Source organism: Apium graveolens, unplaced genomic scaffold (assembly GCF_009905375.1).
Source record: "Apium graveolens cultivar Ventura unplaced genomic scaffold, ASM990537v1 ctg7056, whole genome shotgun sequence".
Lineage (NCBI taxonomy): Eukaryota > Viridiplantae > Streptophyta > Magnoliopsida > Apiales > Apiaceae > Apium > Apium graveolens.
The window spans coordinates 32,844-52,215 of NW_027420004.1; the positions used below are offsets into that span (position 1 = coordinate 32,844).

Below are 19,372 nucleotides of genomic sequence, written 5' to 3' on the forward strand. Positions count from 1 at the left end.
GTCTTGAGAATTTGGGCTTTGTTAGGTGTCCATATGAGCATGGGGTGTATGTAAAACGAAAGGGAGCTGAATCTATCATAATCAGTGTCTATGTGGATGACTTACTTATGACTGGCATAGACAATAATATGATTCAAGAGTTCAAGGATCAGATGAGTGGTGTTTTTGAGATGAGCGATATGGGAAAGCTGTTATATTATATTGGTATTGAGGTGAAGCAGAGTAATGATTTTATTGAGCTGAAGTAAACTGGGTATGCAAGGAAGGTCTTAGAAAGGGTAGGAATGGCTAAATGTAATCCGTGCAAATATCCTATGGATCCAAAGGAAGTCATTACTAAAAATGAAGGAGGGAAAGCAGTCGATGCAATACAATTTAAGAGTCTAGTTGGTGGACTTAGATACTTGGTTCACACATGCCCGGACATTGTATACGCTATGGGTGTGATTAGCAGACACATGGAAAGACCAACTATAATTCATCTTAATGCAGCAAAACATATACTGAGATATATACACGGCACGTTGAATCTTGGTCTGGTCTACACAAAGGATTGTGGAAATAACCTATTAACTGGATATTCTGACAGTAACCTAGCAGGAAATCTCGATGATCGAAGAAGTACTGGTGCAATGGTTTTCTATCTGAATGAATGTTTAGTGACATGGGTGTCTCAAAAGCAACATAACATTGCCTTATCCTCCTATGAAGCAGAATATATGGCTGCTGCAATAGCTGCGTGCCAAGGGATTTGGCTCAGGAACGTGATGATGCAGGTTACAGGTGAACGAATCAATCCAGTTGTTATATATGTTGATAATAGGTCAACAATAGATTTGGCAAGAAATCCAGTTTCTCATAAGCGAAACAAGCACATCGACATACGTTTTTATTTCATCAGGGAATGCATTGATCGAGGTGAAATTGTTATTAAACACATAGGTGGAGAAAGCCAGCGAGCAGACATATTAACGTAAGCATTGGTGACAATAAAGTTTGAACGTATGAGGAAGCTTCTAGGCATGAAAGATTTAACTAGACAAGTTTACGGGGGAGATTGTTGGGTTTAATATCAAACTTGTCTTAATTTATTTTGTTTAGTTGAATAAGTCTAGCTGATCGTGGAGAATGTTTCGGTTTGTTTGAATAACGTTCATGTAGTTAGAGTTATTGTAGGAGTCTTTGTTAGCCCATGAGCCTAGTCCCTGGGTTCTAGGAGTTCAGTTGTTTTTCCTCTTTATATCTTTTATATTGCAGTGGAAATAATGTGACTGTTGGTTCTGAAATACATTCAGTTCTTTCTTGAGTTTGTCAAATATAAACACTTATATCCGTACTTGAATTTTGTTTATAAACAAGAATTATGACATAACAACACATGAATAGTCTGTGTTAGCTGCAAGAACTAGGTGGTATAACAAAACTATCACAGCTCACACATGTTGATCCTTCAAACTCCGAATGAATTGGATGAGTTTGGTGGTTCATGTATTACACTTGAAAATATGCTGTCTTGAGCTCGTCATAACCCTAAGAACTCCTAATAATTTTCTCATTATGATAAATAGTTGAGATAGTTTTGGAATATCGACGGAGGTCACCCCTTAACTTTTTATGATTCTTTTAGATGAAAAATTGTAGTTAATAAATTTTCCTTGCCAGACATGTTAACCCGTCTTGTTGCCTTGATTTCTAGTACAAAATTCTGATTTATAGATGAGTAACACCAACTTGATGTTAGGTTAATCTTTTCAAACAAGTTGTCAAGTCCATTCTCAAAAATAAATTACACTAGAATCATTCGGTCTTCAATGTTAATAATAGTTTCAAATATCCTCAACCTCTTATTAACAATGATGCTTGAATATATTAAAGAACATTTTTCACTGTTGGCATGCAAATTTCTTCATTACATCTAAGACAATGTAAATGAACCGAGCTGTTCGTGAGCAGTTCAAGCTCATCTCGTTAAATGAAAACTCGGTTTGGCTCAGCTCGTAAGAGCTCGAGCTCGAATAACAAAGAGTGTTCTTTAAGCATAACGAGTTCGAGCCGAACTCTAGCATGTTCGACTCGAGTTCAGCTCGAGAGCGGTTTCAAATTAATAAATCGGTTCGAAATTGAATAACTCGTGTTCGGCTTGTTAGAGCTCAAAAAAAGTACATATAATATTTGTTCTATTTTTATGGTATATATTCAAACCACCCCTTATTTCTTTAAGAAGCTATTTTAATATACAAATCTGCAATAAAACACAAAAAAATCGAACTATATAATTGCATAAATAATATATATATATATCATAATCAAATATGTACATCGTGAAAGATATAGAGAAATTAAACTATATAATCGCATACGTAATATATATATATATATATCATAATCAAATATGTACATCGTGAAAGATATAGATAGATGATAGATGATTATGAAGAATTAAGAGATGATAAATGATGATTGAAGATTTAGTTGAGATACAAACCTTATCTGCAGCTTTAGCTTACTGTGTTTTAGTTTTACACATTTAGGGTTTAGGTTATATTAAATTAATTTACTTTAGGTTGGGTTGGACCTAATTTTCTTTCTTATATTGATAGTTATACTTGAGCCTTTTTTTGTTAATAGTTTGCTAAACTATTTAGTACGAAAAGTGTAATGTTTGCAAGCTGCTCGATTTGTACACTAGTGCGACTCGACTCGTTAATGTTTGATAAGCTCTAGTTCGACACGGTTTACTAACGAGCTCGAGCTCGAATACAACTTTTGTGCGATAAAGATGCTCGGCTCGGTTCGTTAAGAAAAATGGTTAAACTCAGCTCATTTTCCTCAAAACTCGACTTGATGACTCAATTCTTTTAAGGCCTAACTTGTATATACCAAATCTTCGGTCTTGATAGATTTCTTTATAAATATAATATTATTTGATGTCTATAAGTCCTAGTTAGTTAAAATTCCTTTATTAGCATCAATGTTACACTTTACCTTTAAATATCCCTTGTTCGATTGTGAAGCATTAATAACTATTAAATTCCTAGAAAATAACTCACTTTAATTGTGTGTTGCTATTATTATTGATCAAAGATATTGACTTCAATTATACATTTTCGTTCTTTGTATTATAGTATAAGTGATATTTTTTCAAATTATCATTTCTTCAATGCTAAAAATATTAACAAATTACCATATGATTTTAGGATACTCTTTTAAGATGAATAACATCCTATATATAAATGTTAAATTTTGTATTCGACTCACTATTTTTGGACTACTAGATGTTCTTTTCCCCGGAACCCTCAAACCAGAATTAAAAAAACTGGTTTGTATTTGTTTGACAAGATTATTTTCATTTGCACAAAAGTGTGCAATGAGACAACGTTGCATACACAATCACTTGTAGCTTGTAAGAATAAAGAACTCAAATTTACCTTAAAAATACCTAGCTTCTTTCGTACAAGATATGTTTGTCAACCTCGGGTTGAATCAACATTGTTAAAATAGTTTAAAAATTAAGAACTTCTTTTTTAGTAGCACAATACAACACTAAGCTTAAAAAGAATATAAGTGAACATATATTTTTAGTAACAAGATCTTTGTTTTAAGTAATATAAATGGAAAAATTATGACTATATCTATATTCATATTTTAAATATGCAAGAAAGTGTATCCGAAGAAGGAAGAATAAAATATTTCAACTTTAAAAAATACAGATAAAAGAATAGTTAAAAAAACACATTGTGAACTTTTTTGAGTGGTATATTACAACCTAAAGTGCTAGCGATCAACTTCTTAGTTCTTTTATCACTCTTACGTTGATTAATCAGAATTATGGTTGGATATTTACATGCATAACTTTTAGTAAATTATTAATATTGATCAATAATTAAGCACCGTGTAAGAGCTCCCGATCTTTTTGCATTTCATAATGTCTGTCACATATATAATAACAAGGAAATTACATGATACTCATTATGTTGGATATAGTTAAAACTGTATAGCTACAATTGAGAAGTTATATGACAATTCACAAGAGCATTCAGATCCGCCAATAATGAACTAAACACATAGGTTAAAATACAACATATATCAATGACCGTAATTTAAAGAGAAAAGATGATATCACTTAGATATAGAGCAACTTCATCAAAATCAGCCGAGTCTCTGAACCCTCGAGAAAACTTACCGTTCTAAAGAGTTTATTTTCCCACTTAGGCTGTTATGGGTTGCAGGACTATCACTTCGAGGATCATACAACTCAGAAACACTCAGAGACAATCGGTTCAGATATATAACAAGGCTTAATAGCAATTAACACCTCAATTCAATAAAAAATTTGATCTACCTAGTATGTATATGTGGGAGAGAGCTAAAGAGATGAAATTTTAAGGTTTCTTCTATTTTCCCATTCGATCTCACTTCCGAGATATTCAGATCTAACTTATGTATATCCTTGACATATAATATATTCCACAAGAGCCTAATTATTTTCAATATAGAATGATGTAAATTTGTGGAATATTTTTAAAGTAGTTTTTATATTCACATCATTTTTTCCTCTAAAAATGATAAAATCAGACCCTTTCAATATTCATTAATAAATAAACAAGACATGAAAACATGTTACTATATTAAATTAATGTGCAAGATTAAAACGAATAACTGTTATGTATATATATTTTTTTGAAAACAAAAAAATTAACATGAAAAGAAATTATAACAGTACATATACTAAGTGAACAAGTAGGCAAATACTAAGAAACTTGACATGTAGAACGAGCATATGGACTTGGGAAACATATATTGTAACTGATAAAAAGAAATAAACCCATATCACATGTTAAAATCTAGAGTTTTAAATAATTAAAAAAACAAAAAAATGAACATTTAAAATCAAGATAACATGCATGAAGTAAAAACAAGTATTAACAAAATGGGCTATGGACCTGACACACGAACTAAGAACAAAGGACTATCACAATTGATGAAACGAAAAATTATACATTGTATCTCGAATTAAAGAGCCTCAGCCATTGTAGTTGAATAATAAGTGAGAACTATAAATAATTTTTTAAAATTTTCGGGTAACATCTCAATCTCGGTCTTCAACAATGAGCATGGGTCTTCTCCCACTAAAAGAAACATGGGCTATAAGTAACCGTTAGAAATGAGACTATCACACATTGATTGGTTTTGATTTACATTTTCAACCAGATATAATCGACCAATGTAATTGGTCGACCAATATAATTGGTCGACCAATATAATTGGTCGTAATAATGTACATAATCAACCAAGTACCAACCCTCGGTTGGTCAGTTTTTCTTTTCTTTCAAACCGACAAAAACCAACAAATGAATGAGTTGAAAATATATCAGTTGGACATGCATACAATTATAAACTACCTAAATCAATTGGAAATCTAAATTGCCATAAACGACAGAAATTGGTTGGAAAAAGGGTTGTTGGAAAAGTGTGGTACGTGCATTTAATGCACTTATCAATACTTTAATGCAGTGTCGCAATGTTATTGGCCGACGAAGTGACATGTCACGTTGGAGGGCGAAAGAAACCACCCAAAACCAACCGTTACGGTTAATAATTGTTTAAGATTTTAAAAACGACCAATATTAAGTGACAATAGTGGTCTATAACCAATGGACTAAATTTTCTTCTTTTTTAAATTTTTTTGTTAAATTATATAAAACAGAAAAAATATAATAAATAGAAATATTTATTTTTATTAAGTAATAATTTCATCAAATTATAATAAAACCATTTAAAATATTAAAAAGAACTAAATAAATATTTTCAATATTTTTTTGTTGCCAAAGGTCCCAAATGACATTAAAAGATGATTACACAGAAATAAATAAAAAATTAAAAATTATCGAAATTAAAATGTCCTATATCTGCGTAAACTAGAGTGTAGGGTTTAGATTTAGGGTTAGATTTTAGCGGTTAGATCAGGGTTAGAAAATTTTAATACATAAATTATTTTTTAAAACGATCCAAAGGTACGAGTATCAAGTTTATTACTAATTATAGTTTTATCGTTAGTTTTCGTAATAAAAAACTTTGGGGGAGGAGACTTTGAATTTGAATTTGGGGGGAAATTAAACCTTTGGGGGGAGGAATTTGAATTTTTGTAAAAACTTGAATAACCTGCCTACAAAATCAACCACATAAAAAATCAACTGAATTTAGTTGGTTTTATTTTAGGCCGTATATTTTAAATTTCATGAAATTTTAGGGAACGAGAATTTTATAGAAATTTGAATATCTCGTCATTACAAAGCCAATGACAATAACCAACCGAATTTAGTTGATTTTATTTTAGTCTGAAAAATTTAAAGTTTTATGATATTTTTAAAGAGAAATATGAATTATTGTGAAAATTTGATTTAAGCAATAATTACATAACCAACCGATTTTTTGAATCATTCAGTTGGATTTAATTCAACTTGTTATTTAGTAGTTAGTCTTTCCCCTTCCCTTTTTGTATATCTTATACTTAATCTATCATATCATTATAATACCCAATTTTTGGTGTAATCAACTTCACACTCTTCAAATTCAAATGTAATCATATCACAAACTTAATCATGAGTATGTATTTGATGATATCTCTTTTTTAATGTATAGACATATAAATTTATAGTTTTTTTACATATGTGTGTTTGTATTCAAATATCTCAAATATTACATGTATATTCATATGCTAATTAATGCTTTTGGTAAATAGTAGGTAATTGACAAAATCACTTTGTTCTAACTGATGTTGAAGACAATGATGATATAAAAGAAGATGGCTCACTTGTGAAGAAGTTAATGATTTTAAAGATGAAAGACTTCAAATATCTTAAGCCCCCTACCACACTTTTAAATTATGTTGAATCCACTAATGTACCCTTCCCATGTTTCCCAATATGCAACTTAATTTCCATTGGATTATTCTCCAAACTATAATCAGACAACATGACCTTTTCGAACAGATTTTATGGCATACCCAATAGTGTGATAATTTTCTAGGGTCACTCATATAAAATAATATAATGATTTGCTATTGAAATTTCATAATAGTAGAAAGACTCGTACATATAACAAGGAGATCATCTACGTACACTCCAATTATGAAGCTTTCAGTTCTCTCCATTTTTGTATATACCGCATCCTCGTATGGACATTTAATGAAAGCCCCAATTTTTCAAAGTACTTACTGAAAAGAGCATACTAGGCTCGTGGATCCTGATGCAATCTGTACAAAGCTTTTATCAACCTATACACTAGGTGCTCCTTGTTTTTTTTGCAAATCTCTCTGGTTGGGTTACGTAAATTGTAAATTGTATCGTGCAATTCTCCGTTCAGGAAATGCGAACTCAACATCCAAATGATGAACCGACCACCCATTTTTTTTACATGCCAGTAATAGTCTCACAGTCTCAAGCCTTGTCAGTGGTGCAAGTACCTTATCATAATCCACACCTTACTTTTGTACGTAACCCTTCATGATTAACCTAACATTGTGCTTAATTTCCCTGTTTGTGTCCCTCTTAAGCCTAAAAACCCACTTCAAATGCACAGCTTTTCCCATGTGGCAATTCGACTATGGCCCGTGTGTTAGTTTTTTCAATGGTTTCAATCTCATTGTTCATGGATTGTTCCCATGTTTTTCTCATTTTCAGCTTCCAACTCGTCCGTTTCATTATAAAAATATTACTCAGTACACGAAAATTCTGAGGTTCACTATTGTTGCTATTTGATGACTTACTCTGTACATAATTTTGTGCGCTATTTTCCCTGTCTCGTAATTCTCCGTTTGGACTGTATGGCTCCCTGTATTCATGCTAGAAGTTGTTAGTTCCTTCTCACTTTAATAGCCACCTTGTTCAAAACCTTCATTCAACCGATTTCCTACCATAATAAATGAATCATGTGATCCAAAATTCTATGATTCCTGTTCAACAACTCATAGCCGTGGCCTTTTTTCTTCAAAGATAATGTCATGTATAGAGCCAAAATTTGGATTATACGAGCGATACACTTTAGTTCCTTCCTCTCTCCCAATATTAACCACACCAACCTATGACTTTGGTTGTATGCATACTAGGCAGTTTCATGTGGGCCACATAATATTTCACAATATTTTGAGAATTCTTTTGAGTTAAATTATCCACCCCTGTCCATATGAAACACTTTAATTTTTCTTTTGATTCTTTTTCAACCGAGATTCTAAACTTTTTGAATGCATTGAAGGCCTCAATTTTTCCTTTCAACTTTAAAATCCACACTAGATAAGTAAAGTCATCGACTAAGAGTAAAAAATACATGCTGGCCTTTGTTGTCTCCGGTGAAATACATCCGGAAATGTCACAATGAATTAATCCCAACACCCTCTTAGCTCGATAATCAATATTCTGTAGAATATAATTTCTGATTTGCTTTGACATTAAACAACCTTCATATACAGTCTTCAGTTAAAAGAAAACATGTATGCCTTGTGCCATTATGTTGACATTAATTTTATCGCTTGAAAGTTAACATGGCCAAACCTTGAGTGCCACACCCAAGTTGATTATTTCCCATTAACTAGTAGACATGAAGGTTTCAAAGTTTCTAGGACAATATTTTATAGTCTATTTTCAAAGCGTCTACCTTTCATGACTAAGCATTTTTGGCTGTCATACACCCACAAATAAAGCCCTCTAAGAGTGACATCATTCTTGTTCCCAGCTAGTTGACCCAAAGATATGATATTTCTGCACAAGTTCAAAAATATATTAGACCTTATAGATATTCAATTATTCTCCTTTTTTTGCATCTAAAACCAACTTTACCCTTACCCTTGATAGCGACGCCAAACCTGATTTTCCTGTCACGCTTTCATCTAAACTCTTGAACTTAGACTTGGTACCAGTCGTGTGATTTGATCCTCCATTACTTAAATACCATACTTTTGACTCCCAATTCTTGTTATCATTCTCATTTAATCAACGGGGTTGTACTTCATTCCTCTTTCATTTAATAATCTTGGTTGTACTTCGTACTCATTCATATAAATATTACCTTTGCTTCTTTTCTACACTTAACCATTAAGTGAGTTTTGAAGATAGTGTGTTTATGTGCATGTTTTATCATTTCTCTTAAAACACTTTATCTTACAAATTAGATTACTTTGTTCACCATATCCATAACAGTTCAAAAAATATGAAATATCCTAAAACACATTCACCCCCTATTGTTGTATTAATTACCTAATAGATTGGATCTATGAAAAATATTTTTAAAAAATTAAAAACACCAGTTCAGGACTAAACACTAGTTAGTTGTACTAGTCAAACTGATGCTTGAGTTTTAAAATGGCAAACCAAATAAAATTATTTTGATCTAAAATTTTGGTTATATCACTAATATGTATATCTATCGACATCCATAAGGTTGGATCGATGAAAAATATTTTTAAAAAAATCAAAACACCAATTTAGGACCAAACACTATGTGTTAGTCAAACAGATGTTTGACTTTTAAAATAGCAAAACAAATCAAATTATTTTGATGTGAAATTTTGGTTATATCACTAAAATGTATATCTATCGACATCCACAAGGTTGGATCGATGAAAAATATTTAAAAAAAATGAAAACACCAATTCAGGACCAAACATTATGTAGTTATGTTAGTCAAACTAATGTTTGACTATTGAAAATGGCAAACCAAAATAAAATTGTTTTAATCTGAAATTTTTGTTATATAACTAACATATCTATATATATATATATATATATATATATATATATATATATATATATAGGAATCCATACAGTTGGATTGATAAAAATATTTTTAAAAAAACCGAAATATCAATTCAGGATTAAACACTAGTTAACTGTACCAGTCAAACTAATACCTGAATGTTGAAATATCTAACCAAAGAAAATTAATTTGATCTAAAACTTTGGTTTTATCACTAATATATATATATATATATATATATTGACATCCATACTGTTAGATAAATGAAAATTATTTTTAAAAAAATCAAAACATCAATTCAGGACTAAACACTAGTTAACTATACTAGTTAAACTTATACCTGAATGTTAAAATGGAAAACAAAAGAAAAGTATTTTCATGTGAAAAATTGGTTATATCAGTAATATATATATATATATATATATTGACATCCATATGGTTAGATCGATTAAAAAAATTTTCAAAAAAATTGAAACACCAATTCATGACTAAACACTAGTTAGCTGTACTAGTCAAACTAATGTTTGAGTTTTCAAATGGCAAACCAAAGAAAATTAATTTCAACTGAAACTTTGGTTATATCACTAATATATATATTGACATCCATATGATTGGATCGATTGAAAAATATTTTTTAAAAAATCGAAATACCAATTCAGGACTAAACATTAGTTAGCTGTACTAGTCAAACTGATGTTTGACTTATCAAATGGAAAACCAAATAAAATTATTTTGACCTAAACCTTTGGTTATATCACTAATATATATATTTATTTGTTGACATTCATACTGTTGGATCGATGAAAAATAATTTTTAAAAACTAAAACACCAATTTAGGATTTAACACTAGTTAGTTGTACTAGTCAAACTATTGTTTGACTTTTCAAAACCAAATAAAATTATTTTGATATAAAAATTTAATTATGATTTGATTTTCTGATTCATATTTAATTATTTTAGGAATCCAACCGTACAGATGTAAAAATTTTCAAAAAGTAAAGGGTTCTCGGGAAAAATCAACTAATTTAAATAATTAAATCTTAGTTAGTTTTACAAAATCGATATAGGGGTTTGTAACCTTAGAATGTTTCTTCTATTTTCTTGATTACTTTTAACCGATAAGATATAATTAAACTTAATAGTAAATTCCACTGCACACTAGTACTGGTGGGATTTATGATAAATAACTGAAATCACGATTTTATGTTCTTTTTAAAATAATGGTTAAAATAAGTTTTTGTAAAATTCTAATTCTTATAAAAAATCATAATATTAAAATAATTTACCAAAATTTAGATATCATAGAAACAATTTAAAAAATTAGAATTGGTAAGCACTTAATTAAATTAAGGCCCGACCCATTAAAAAAACTGTAGCAAATTACCATTTTCTATACTAGACCATCACAAACAGAAGCATGAAGTGGTGTCCGCCGACATCTATATCAACTCACATCTCCGAACCCCCTCACTGCCTCTCAATAAACTGAAGTCCTGAACTCAAAACAAAGCAAAAATATGTCACTTTCGTGAGTCGATCCATATCTCTCTCTCTCCTCACACTTGGACCCCCTGCTTCCACCATCTCCCCCCCGCTCACCTCACTTTAATAGTCCTCGCCCTGTTACATAAATTTATTTTAATTCTTCTCCGAACTCTCAGTCCTCTCCAACGGAAATCGGAGTTCTTGGCGCGTTGGAGCCATTGTTATACACGCTGAGGTCGGAGAGTATAAAGTATATATTAATTAAATAAATCTTGAAACTATGCATAACACGAAACAAGATATTAAACATTTAATTCACATAACAGGTAGATCATATATCATACAAATTCAAAATTATAAACATAATTTACATCACATGCAAACTAAACAAATAAATTGAAAAATTTAAGAGTGAGTTAATAATACCCGATACCAGCATGTAAGCTTGCTTATTGAATATTACACCTTCCCAATTCTCTTCTGAGTGTGCTGAAATGCTTTTCAACTAGAGGTTTTGTGAAAATATCAGCAATTCGAGCATCAGTAGCAAAAAATACCAGCTTAACTATCCCTTTTGCAATATTGTCTCTCAAGAAATGATGTCTAACATCGATATGCTTGGTTCTCGAGTGATTCACTAAATTCTCAGAAATATTGATAGTACTTGTATTGTCACAGTAAATAGGAGTTTGACCACAAAAATTTCAAAATCCTTAAGTTGTTTTCTCATCCAAAGCATTTGTTAGCAATAACTCAGAGCTGCTAAATATTTTCCTTCAGCTGTTGATAATGCAACATATGTTTGCTTCTTGCTTAACCAAGAAACCAAACTTTGTCCTAAGTAAGCACCAACACCACTGGTACTCTTTCTATATGATTGACAACCTGCATAATCTACATCACTATACACACAAGATCAAATGCATTTGTGATATGATAGAATAAATCAAGAGTAATAGTTCCACTCAAATATTTAAAAATTCTCTTAACAACGTTCAAATGAGACTCTTTAGGCTTAGATGGAAATCTTGCACAAACACAAACACTATTCATAATATTAGGTCTATAGGATGAAAGATATAATAAGTTTCCAATCATACCTCTTTAAGTCCGAATATCAACATCTTTACCTTGTTCATCGGTTGTCAGCTTGCTGACTGCACTCCTTGGTGTTGATTTCAACTTGACATTATTATAACCAAACTTTTGAGTAAGTTCCTCATGTACTTTGATTGATGTATATATATGCCTTCAGGAGTTTGCTTGTTTATAAAACCAAAAAATAATTGAGCTCTCCATTATGCTCGTATCAAATTCACTATGCTAACACTTAGAAAACCATTCGCAAAAAGAATCAGTTATAGCATCAAATATAATATCATCAATATATATTTTCATAACTAAATATCTTTAACTTTAAACATATTAAATAAAGTTAGATTAATAGTACCTCAAATGAAACCATTCTTGATTAAAAATCACTTAACTTTTCATACGAAGAACGAGGTGCTTGCCTTAATCCATATAAAGCTTTCCTCAACTTGAACACATAATTAGGATATTTTTCATTCTCAATCCAGGAGGTTTCTTGACATAAACTTCCTCTTTAAGAAATCCATTTAAGAACACACTCTTTACATCCATTTGGTGTAACTTGATTTTGTTGTAGCATGCAAATGAAAGTAGTATTCTGATAGACTCTAATCTTGGAACATGAGCATAATTTTAATCAAAATTAATGCCTTCTTATTGATTGTATTCTTGTGCCACCCAAACATCACATTTATCAAATTGATTGAGTTCTTCCGGCATTTCCATGATCCAATTTTCATTATTAAGAGCTTCATTGATATTCTTTGGTTCCTCCCTAGCTAGAAAAGCTACAAAAGCATAAATATTTACTGTACCATTTTTTATCTTAATTCCTTCCAATAATTAATTATGGAGGATGATTTTTCACTGTCTTAAATGACTTTGGTAGATAATGTTGAGCTATGACTTCCTCATTTGTTCAAATAGATCTTCACCATCAAACATATTCTGAAGCTTCTCAGTAGCTCTATTTCCCCTTGGACCTTCCAAAGTAAGTCTAGATAACTGTTCCAAAGTAAGTCTAGATAACTGTTCCCAAGCTTCTCAGTATTCTTCACTGCCAGCTCGCTACCAGTACTAGTACCTGCAACATCTTCCTCTTCCCTTGATAGATCATCATTAGACTCTTGAAATGAGACATGAATAGACTCTTTAACAACATATATATATATAATATATATATATATTATATATATACTTATAACTCTATTGCCGACTTGTTAAAGAATAACCTAAAAATATAACTTCATAAGATTTAGAATATTAGGTTTCTTCTTCCTCAATTCATATGGAGTCTTGTTAAGTAATGGCCTGATTAGCACTATGTTAAGAACATAACTTGTTGTGTTGACAGTTTTTGCCCACTCCTTGGCAGCTTGCTGGTCCTGAAGCAAAGTCCTTGCTGTTTCTTTGCAACGACCTGTTCTTATGCTCCATAACTCCTTTTTTTATGGTGTACGAGGTGCTAAAAATTGATGTGTAATTCCTCTTTTTTTACAATAAGGAATAAAGTCCTTTTGGAACTTAACCACCATGATCACTTCGTAGATCTATAAGTCTTGTTTCAAGCTTATTCTAAAGTAACTTGATTAGCTTCTCAAATTCACAAAATGCACAATTTTTAGTAGATAAAAACAATACCCAAGTATAGCTAGAATAATCATCAACAAGAACAAAAAGCATACCCCTCCAATACTCTTATATCCTTCTGAACCAAATAAATCTCTAAAGGTTTAGAAGTTGATACCACTTTCTTGAATTTGTATGATGTTTCTGATTGCTTTCTATTTGACAAGCAGTACATGTTTCCATTTTAACATACTTCAATTTTGGTAATCCTCGAACTAGCTATTTTATTGACAGCTTGCTAAGTAGTTTCCATGTGTGCATGTCCAAGTCTTCTATGCAAAATTTCTGGACTAATATCAATTGATTCTAAACAAACATGATTGTTTCTGTTCTTCAAAATCCAATACACTATATAATTTTTTTTCTATTCTAGCAACTATAGGAATTTTATTAGAACCAACAAGTATAATACACTCATGTTGGACCAAATCTAATTTATGGACCATCATCAAATAATTGACTTATACTAAGCAGATTTTAAGTAAGATCTTTAACATATTGAGCTTTATTTAAAGACACAATATAATTATGAATTTTTCCTTTTCCAAGAATAGAAAGAGTCTTGCTATCATCAATTTAACAGTGCCACCTTCTTCATCTTTAGACTAAGAAACTGAGATTTGTCTCCACTCATGTGCATTTTTGACCACCATCCAAAATCCATTAATTTGACTTAATTGGCCACGAGACCAACCTACAAAACAAACAAAGCTAACTCAACATTTTAGTACCCATTTAGTTTGGGTCTAGCATGGTTAGTAGATAGAACATATAAAACATTCAAATCATATTTTTTGAGCCTAATTTGAAACATTTTGGGAGCTTGATTCTTTGTTCTGCCGGTCTTGTCAGCTTGCCATTTTGGTTTAACAGCTTGTTGCCCGGTGAGCTTTCGGTCTATTCCATCTTTTTGACACTTCCGTTTACTTTGTAGTGCTTAGCTAGTGACCTTTTTTCCCAAATATTGTTGCAACCTTTCCTGGGTATATCATAGTCACATAAAATCCCATTTTTGCTTCAAACTTCAGAGAATGATCCTTTGATGTAGAAGCCATTCCAAGACCACCTTTATCCAATGGAACTCGAGTTTGTTGTATCATAGATTTGAGTACTTATTCTCCTTGAACAAACTTCCTTTTATTTTTTGAAGATTCTTGATTTCATCTTCCAGTTCATTGATCTTCTTAGCTTGTTCTTCTATTTCTGTTAAGGTTTCTGATTTGCTTAACTCAAATTCCTCCAAGTATGCATTTTGAGCTTAAGATTAGTTCTCAGTGAGCTGAGTTCTTTTGTTCATTCTACTCAGAATTTGTGTTATTTCTTTCAAGTTGAGCAATCTGTTTCTTGAGATTTTTATCATTCCAATATTGGTTTGGAATTCATAGATCTGAAATGACTATCGACAGATGAATAGATTTTATTCTAGCTCATAACTCATTCTTTAAATTCATAAGCTCACTCGTTGATTGAATAGCTTTATCCTGTATGGCTAGTTCATCTAAAGAAAAAATATAATTATGTACTTTAGAACTAATAGAATTTACCTCGCTACTTGAATCTAAGCCATTGTAATAAGTTTCACATGATTTTTCAAGTCTAATATAATCTAAGTTAACCATCGCTCCACTTGACTCGTCATAATTTGAATCTTAATCATCATCCTCAAGTCAGAAGTGCTTTAGATTTCCTCTTTTCTCTGAAATCAGCTTGATGTTTAGGCCATTTTAACTTATTTTTCAGCTTGTAGCAATCTCTTTTGAAGTAAATTTTGTTGCCGCATTTATAACATGTGTCTGCCTTTGAATCTTACTTTGCACCAAAAGCTTTTCCTTTGTCTCTCCTCATTTTGTTCTTATTTTCAATCAGTTTCTTGATTTTCCTGGACATGAGATCCATTTCTTCATCTGATTCATAGTCCTCATCTGATTCCAGCTTGTTAACAGACGAGTGCAAAGATAAATTCTTATTTTCTTAGTTGGTAATTTGACACATTCAGATTTGATAGCTTTAATTCTTGACTTAAATTTTTCTAGCTCAACAAAGATAGTAAGATGATCCATTATATTAGCATTTATAGCAGATTCCAAAGTTGTAGTCTTGGATTGATAGATAAAAGGAACCGAGCTAAATACTTTCATGTTGATCTCCTCTTGTGGAATCTTCTTTCCCAATATTTGTAAACCATTGATTGTATTCTGGAACCTTGCTTGAGCTTCCTTGATAGTTTCAACATCTTCAAGCTTGAAGTTCCCAAAATCATTCATTCGAGCACTAAGTTTAACTTTCCTCAATGCTTTGAATCCTTCATGATATGTTTTAAGAGCATTCCAAATCTCCTTGACAGTCTTGAAAGATGATAATTTATCATATTCAGCTTGATTTGGACCCATAATAAGCATGCTTCTAGCTTTCCATTGTAACCAATCTTTAATAGCTCGTCAGGAATAACTGCATCAACATCTTTAACTCTCCCTTTGTCATCTTTAAACTCATATGGTCCTTTCTGAACTACTCTTAGAACAAGTGGGTCCCTTTGTCGATTTCTTCATCTTCCTCTTCTTCTTGATTTAAATATTCAATCACTTCTTGAGGATCCATTAGGCTTAGAGTATGAATAAATGATAACAATGAGAAGAGATTCTGGGAGAGATTTTTAGTGATGATTCAGTCTTCTTAAAAAAAGATTTTAAATATAAAGAGATTATGAAATATATTTGTGTATGTGACCGTTAGGAATAGAAAATATAATAAAAAGAAATAGAGAGGATGTTGAGGAGGGCTGTTGGAGTGAGCCCAAATATTATCTTAAGAGCCCCTTAAGTATAAGTTTTTAAAAGGAGCCTTGCAAGCAGCTCTTAGAGTTTCTCCTAATAGCGATAGTCTGCATGGACATTTAATACTTTTCTTTCGGTTTTCTCCTAATAGTTGTATGTGCTTGGTGATAAAAGACATAATTAGATTGAGTAATAATTATACTGGTGAAAAATTATTATCATAATTGGGTTGGATAATAATTGTACTTAGAAAATTATTATAGATGTGTGTTTGTCACAAAGTTGAGATTGGACATCAAGGAAGGAAGTTTGTATAATAAGTATGGGAAGAATTTTAGAACAAGTATGGTATGTTTTGGTGGGTAAGTTATGGGTGGGTGTATACATTACCATTTATGTTTGATGGGTATATACATCATCATATGTTCAACTTTAGTCACAACTTGAGATGTATGTACATCCATTTCTCTTTAATCTTGATTTTTCTGTGGGGGTTACATTGGCCTCCTGAAAATAAAAACAAAAATGGCGTTCGTCAACATTCTCCCTTCACTACTAGAAATATGGGATCAGATATCGGTTCAGAACTGATGTTAAAAAAAATCTGAACCGATGCCTTCGCGTGTGATGTTAAATGTCATCAGCCTTGACATCGGTTAACAGCCGATGTCTATTACAGTGCTATACATCGGTTTTAAGATTAAATGTGATGTCTTTGCAACAAATTTCAGCTTATATTACAGTATTTCTAGGTGAAAATAGGTATTATGAGGTATTTATCCATTAAAATATGAAACCTACAAGCTATAAAAGCCATTTATTAAAATTCTTTCGAACAAACTGATGTGAAATTACAGATCGGACATCGGTTAGATTAGTTGACCGATGTGATATGTTTGATCAGATATCGGTTAAATTAGCCCCCGATGTGAAACGATGGATAAGACATGGGTGTTTTTCACGAAACCGATGTTAAATCTTTTTGTTTAACATCGGCCAATTTCTCTAACCGATGTTATTTGACTTAAAATACATTGAGTTTTTTTCAGAACCGATGTCAAATGACTATTTCACATCAGTTTTTTAGTTCATTTTGTTTAATATTATTTTATATGATGTCTTTTGTACATTTTTACATCGATTTACATGTACCATTGTGATGTTAATATTCTGTAAATTGCATGCCATCCTGGTACTATTTACAGCCACAGGGAACCAAAACAATGCAACATCCCAATAAAAAAACATCCAAACAGAAACATAAAGATACTCATACAAATTACAAGTCTAATACAAAAATATTACTCATACCATACTATACGTACATTTCAAATAAAATACAAGCATTCCATTAGCCCACTCATACTATACTAGTTTTTAAGTACCCTATTCTTAAATTCCGACAACTCCATCCAATTTAGCCAATCAACCCAATTCCGACAAACCAAAGAAGAGTCTGACTTCTGCATGATCAAACCAAAGAGCAGCAAATCAATCCTGCAGGATGATGATACCTAAATCAGTGACTGATAGACCTTGATACATGAACTTAGAAATCATAGGGCAAATTCATGCTGAATCAATTACCTGCCCCACATTAGAAGAAACATCTGATAGGCGGATATTAGTGTCATTTACTTGTCCATTTGATCCAAAACAGAAGGGCTTCTCATAGTAGTGCATATCATAAATAGAATCCCCACATTTTTTTGCAAAACAGATGTCTACATGAAGTGCCACTGAAACAAGTCTCCGATAATCACATTAACATGTTTGACTTCCTGTCAGTTGCAACCAATCCTGTAAAAAATAGATAAGCTTCCTGCAAATGGTCTCAACCAGTAAATAAATTATGTGTATCCTTTAGTGCACTAGTTTGAAGATTGAGCCTATATGTTGTAACTAATCCTGTAAAAGATGGCAGATAAGCTTCCTGCATCTGGCTCAACCGATAAATTATATGAAGCTCAGTGCATTGGTCTGAAGATTAAGCCTATCAGTTTTTCCGCTTAGAGCTTATATTAGAGCAGTGTCAAATCCACCGAACATTCAAACACACATTAGTGTCTTCTATAAATAGAAAACTAACAATGAAAATTAAAATCGGATTGCCTCTTTCTTTTCTAATGGTTTCTCAATGTTGTACCTTCATACACCACTTCACAATACCACTGTAAATCTAAAAGAACCAACAGAACTTGAAGAAGTTCCATGTCTTTGTATCCTTCTTTGTTTTTTTAACACCTAAACTTAATAGCAGAACATAATAGAATAAACAAATCTGAACATACAAATATAAATATACACCGAAAATATATAAATACACAATGGATGTAAATAAAGCCAAAAGAGAGAGATATGTTACCGATTGAAGGTTGGTTTCAAGCTCCAAAGCTTCAGATCTATAAACAGAAGCTTCATTAAAATAAAAATGTAAAATTTTGATTACAAATATAAAATTTACATACATAAGCAAACCAAACATTTGCTTTCTCGGCTCGATTTTAAGCTACTGAAATAAGACCACCAATTTCTAGCCCAATTTGTAACAGAAAACTTCTTCCTTTTCTTCAAACCATCGTCAATCGCTTCACCCTGGCCAGAATCTACCTTCAAATCGATTTTAACATAAATCGAAGCT

At 31.6% G+C, this 19,372-nt stretch overlaps 1 protein-coding gene across 1 annotated transcript; it reads left to right on the forward strand.

The window, feature by feature from the left end:
• The first annotated feature begins 284 nt into the window (after positions 1-284).
• Positions 285-977, forward strand: LOC141703745 (secreted RxLR effector protein 161-like). The gene has a single exon (XM_074507176.1). The coding sequence runs from the start codon at positions 285-287 to the stop codon at positions 975-977; it is 693 nt and encodes a 230-aa protein (XP_074363277.1).
• The last annotated feature ends 18,395 nt before the right edge of the window (positions 978-19,372 follow it).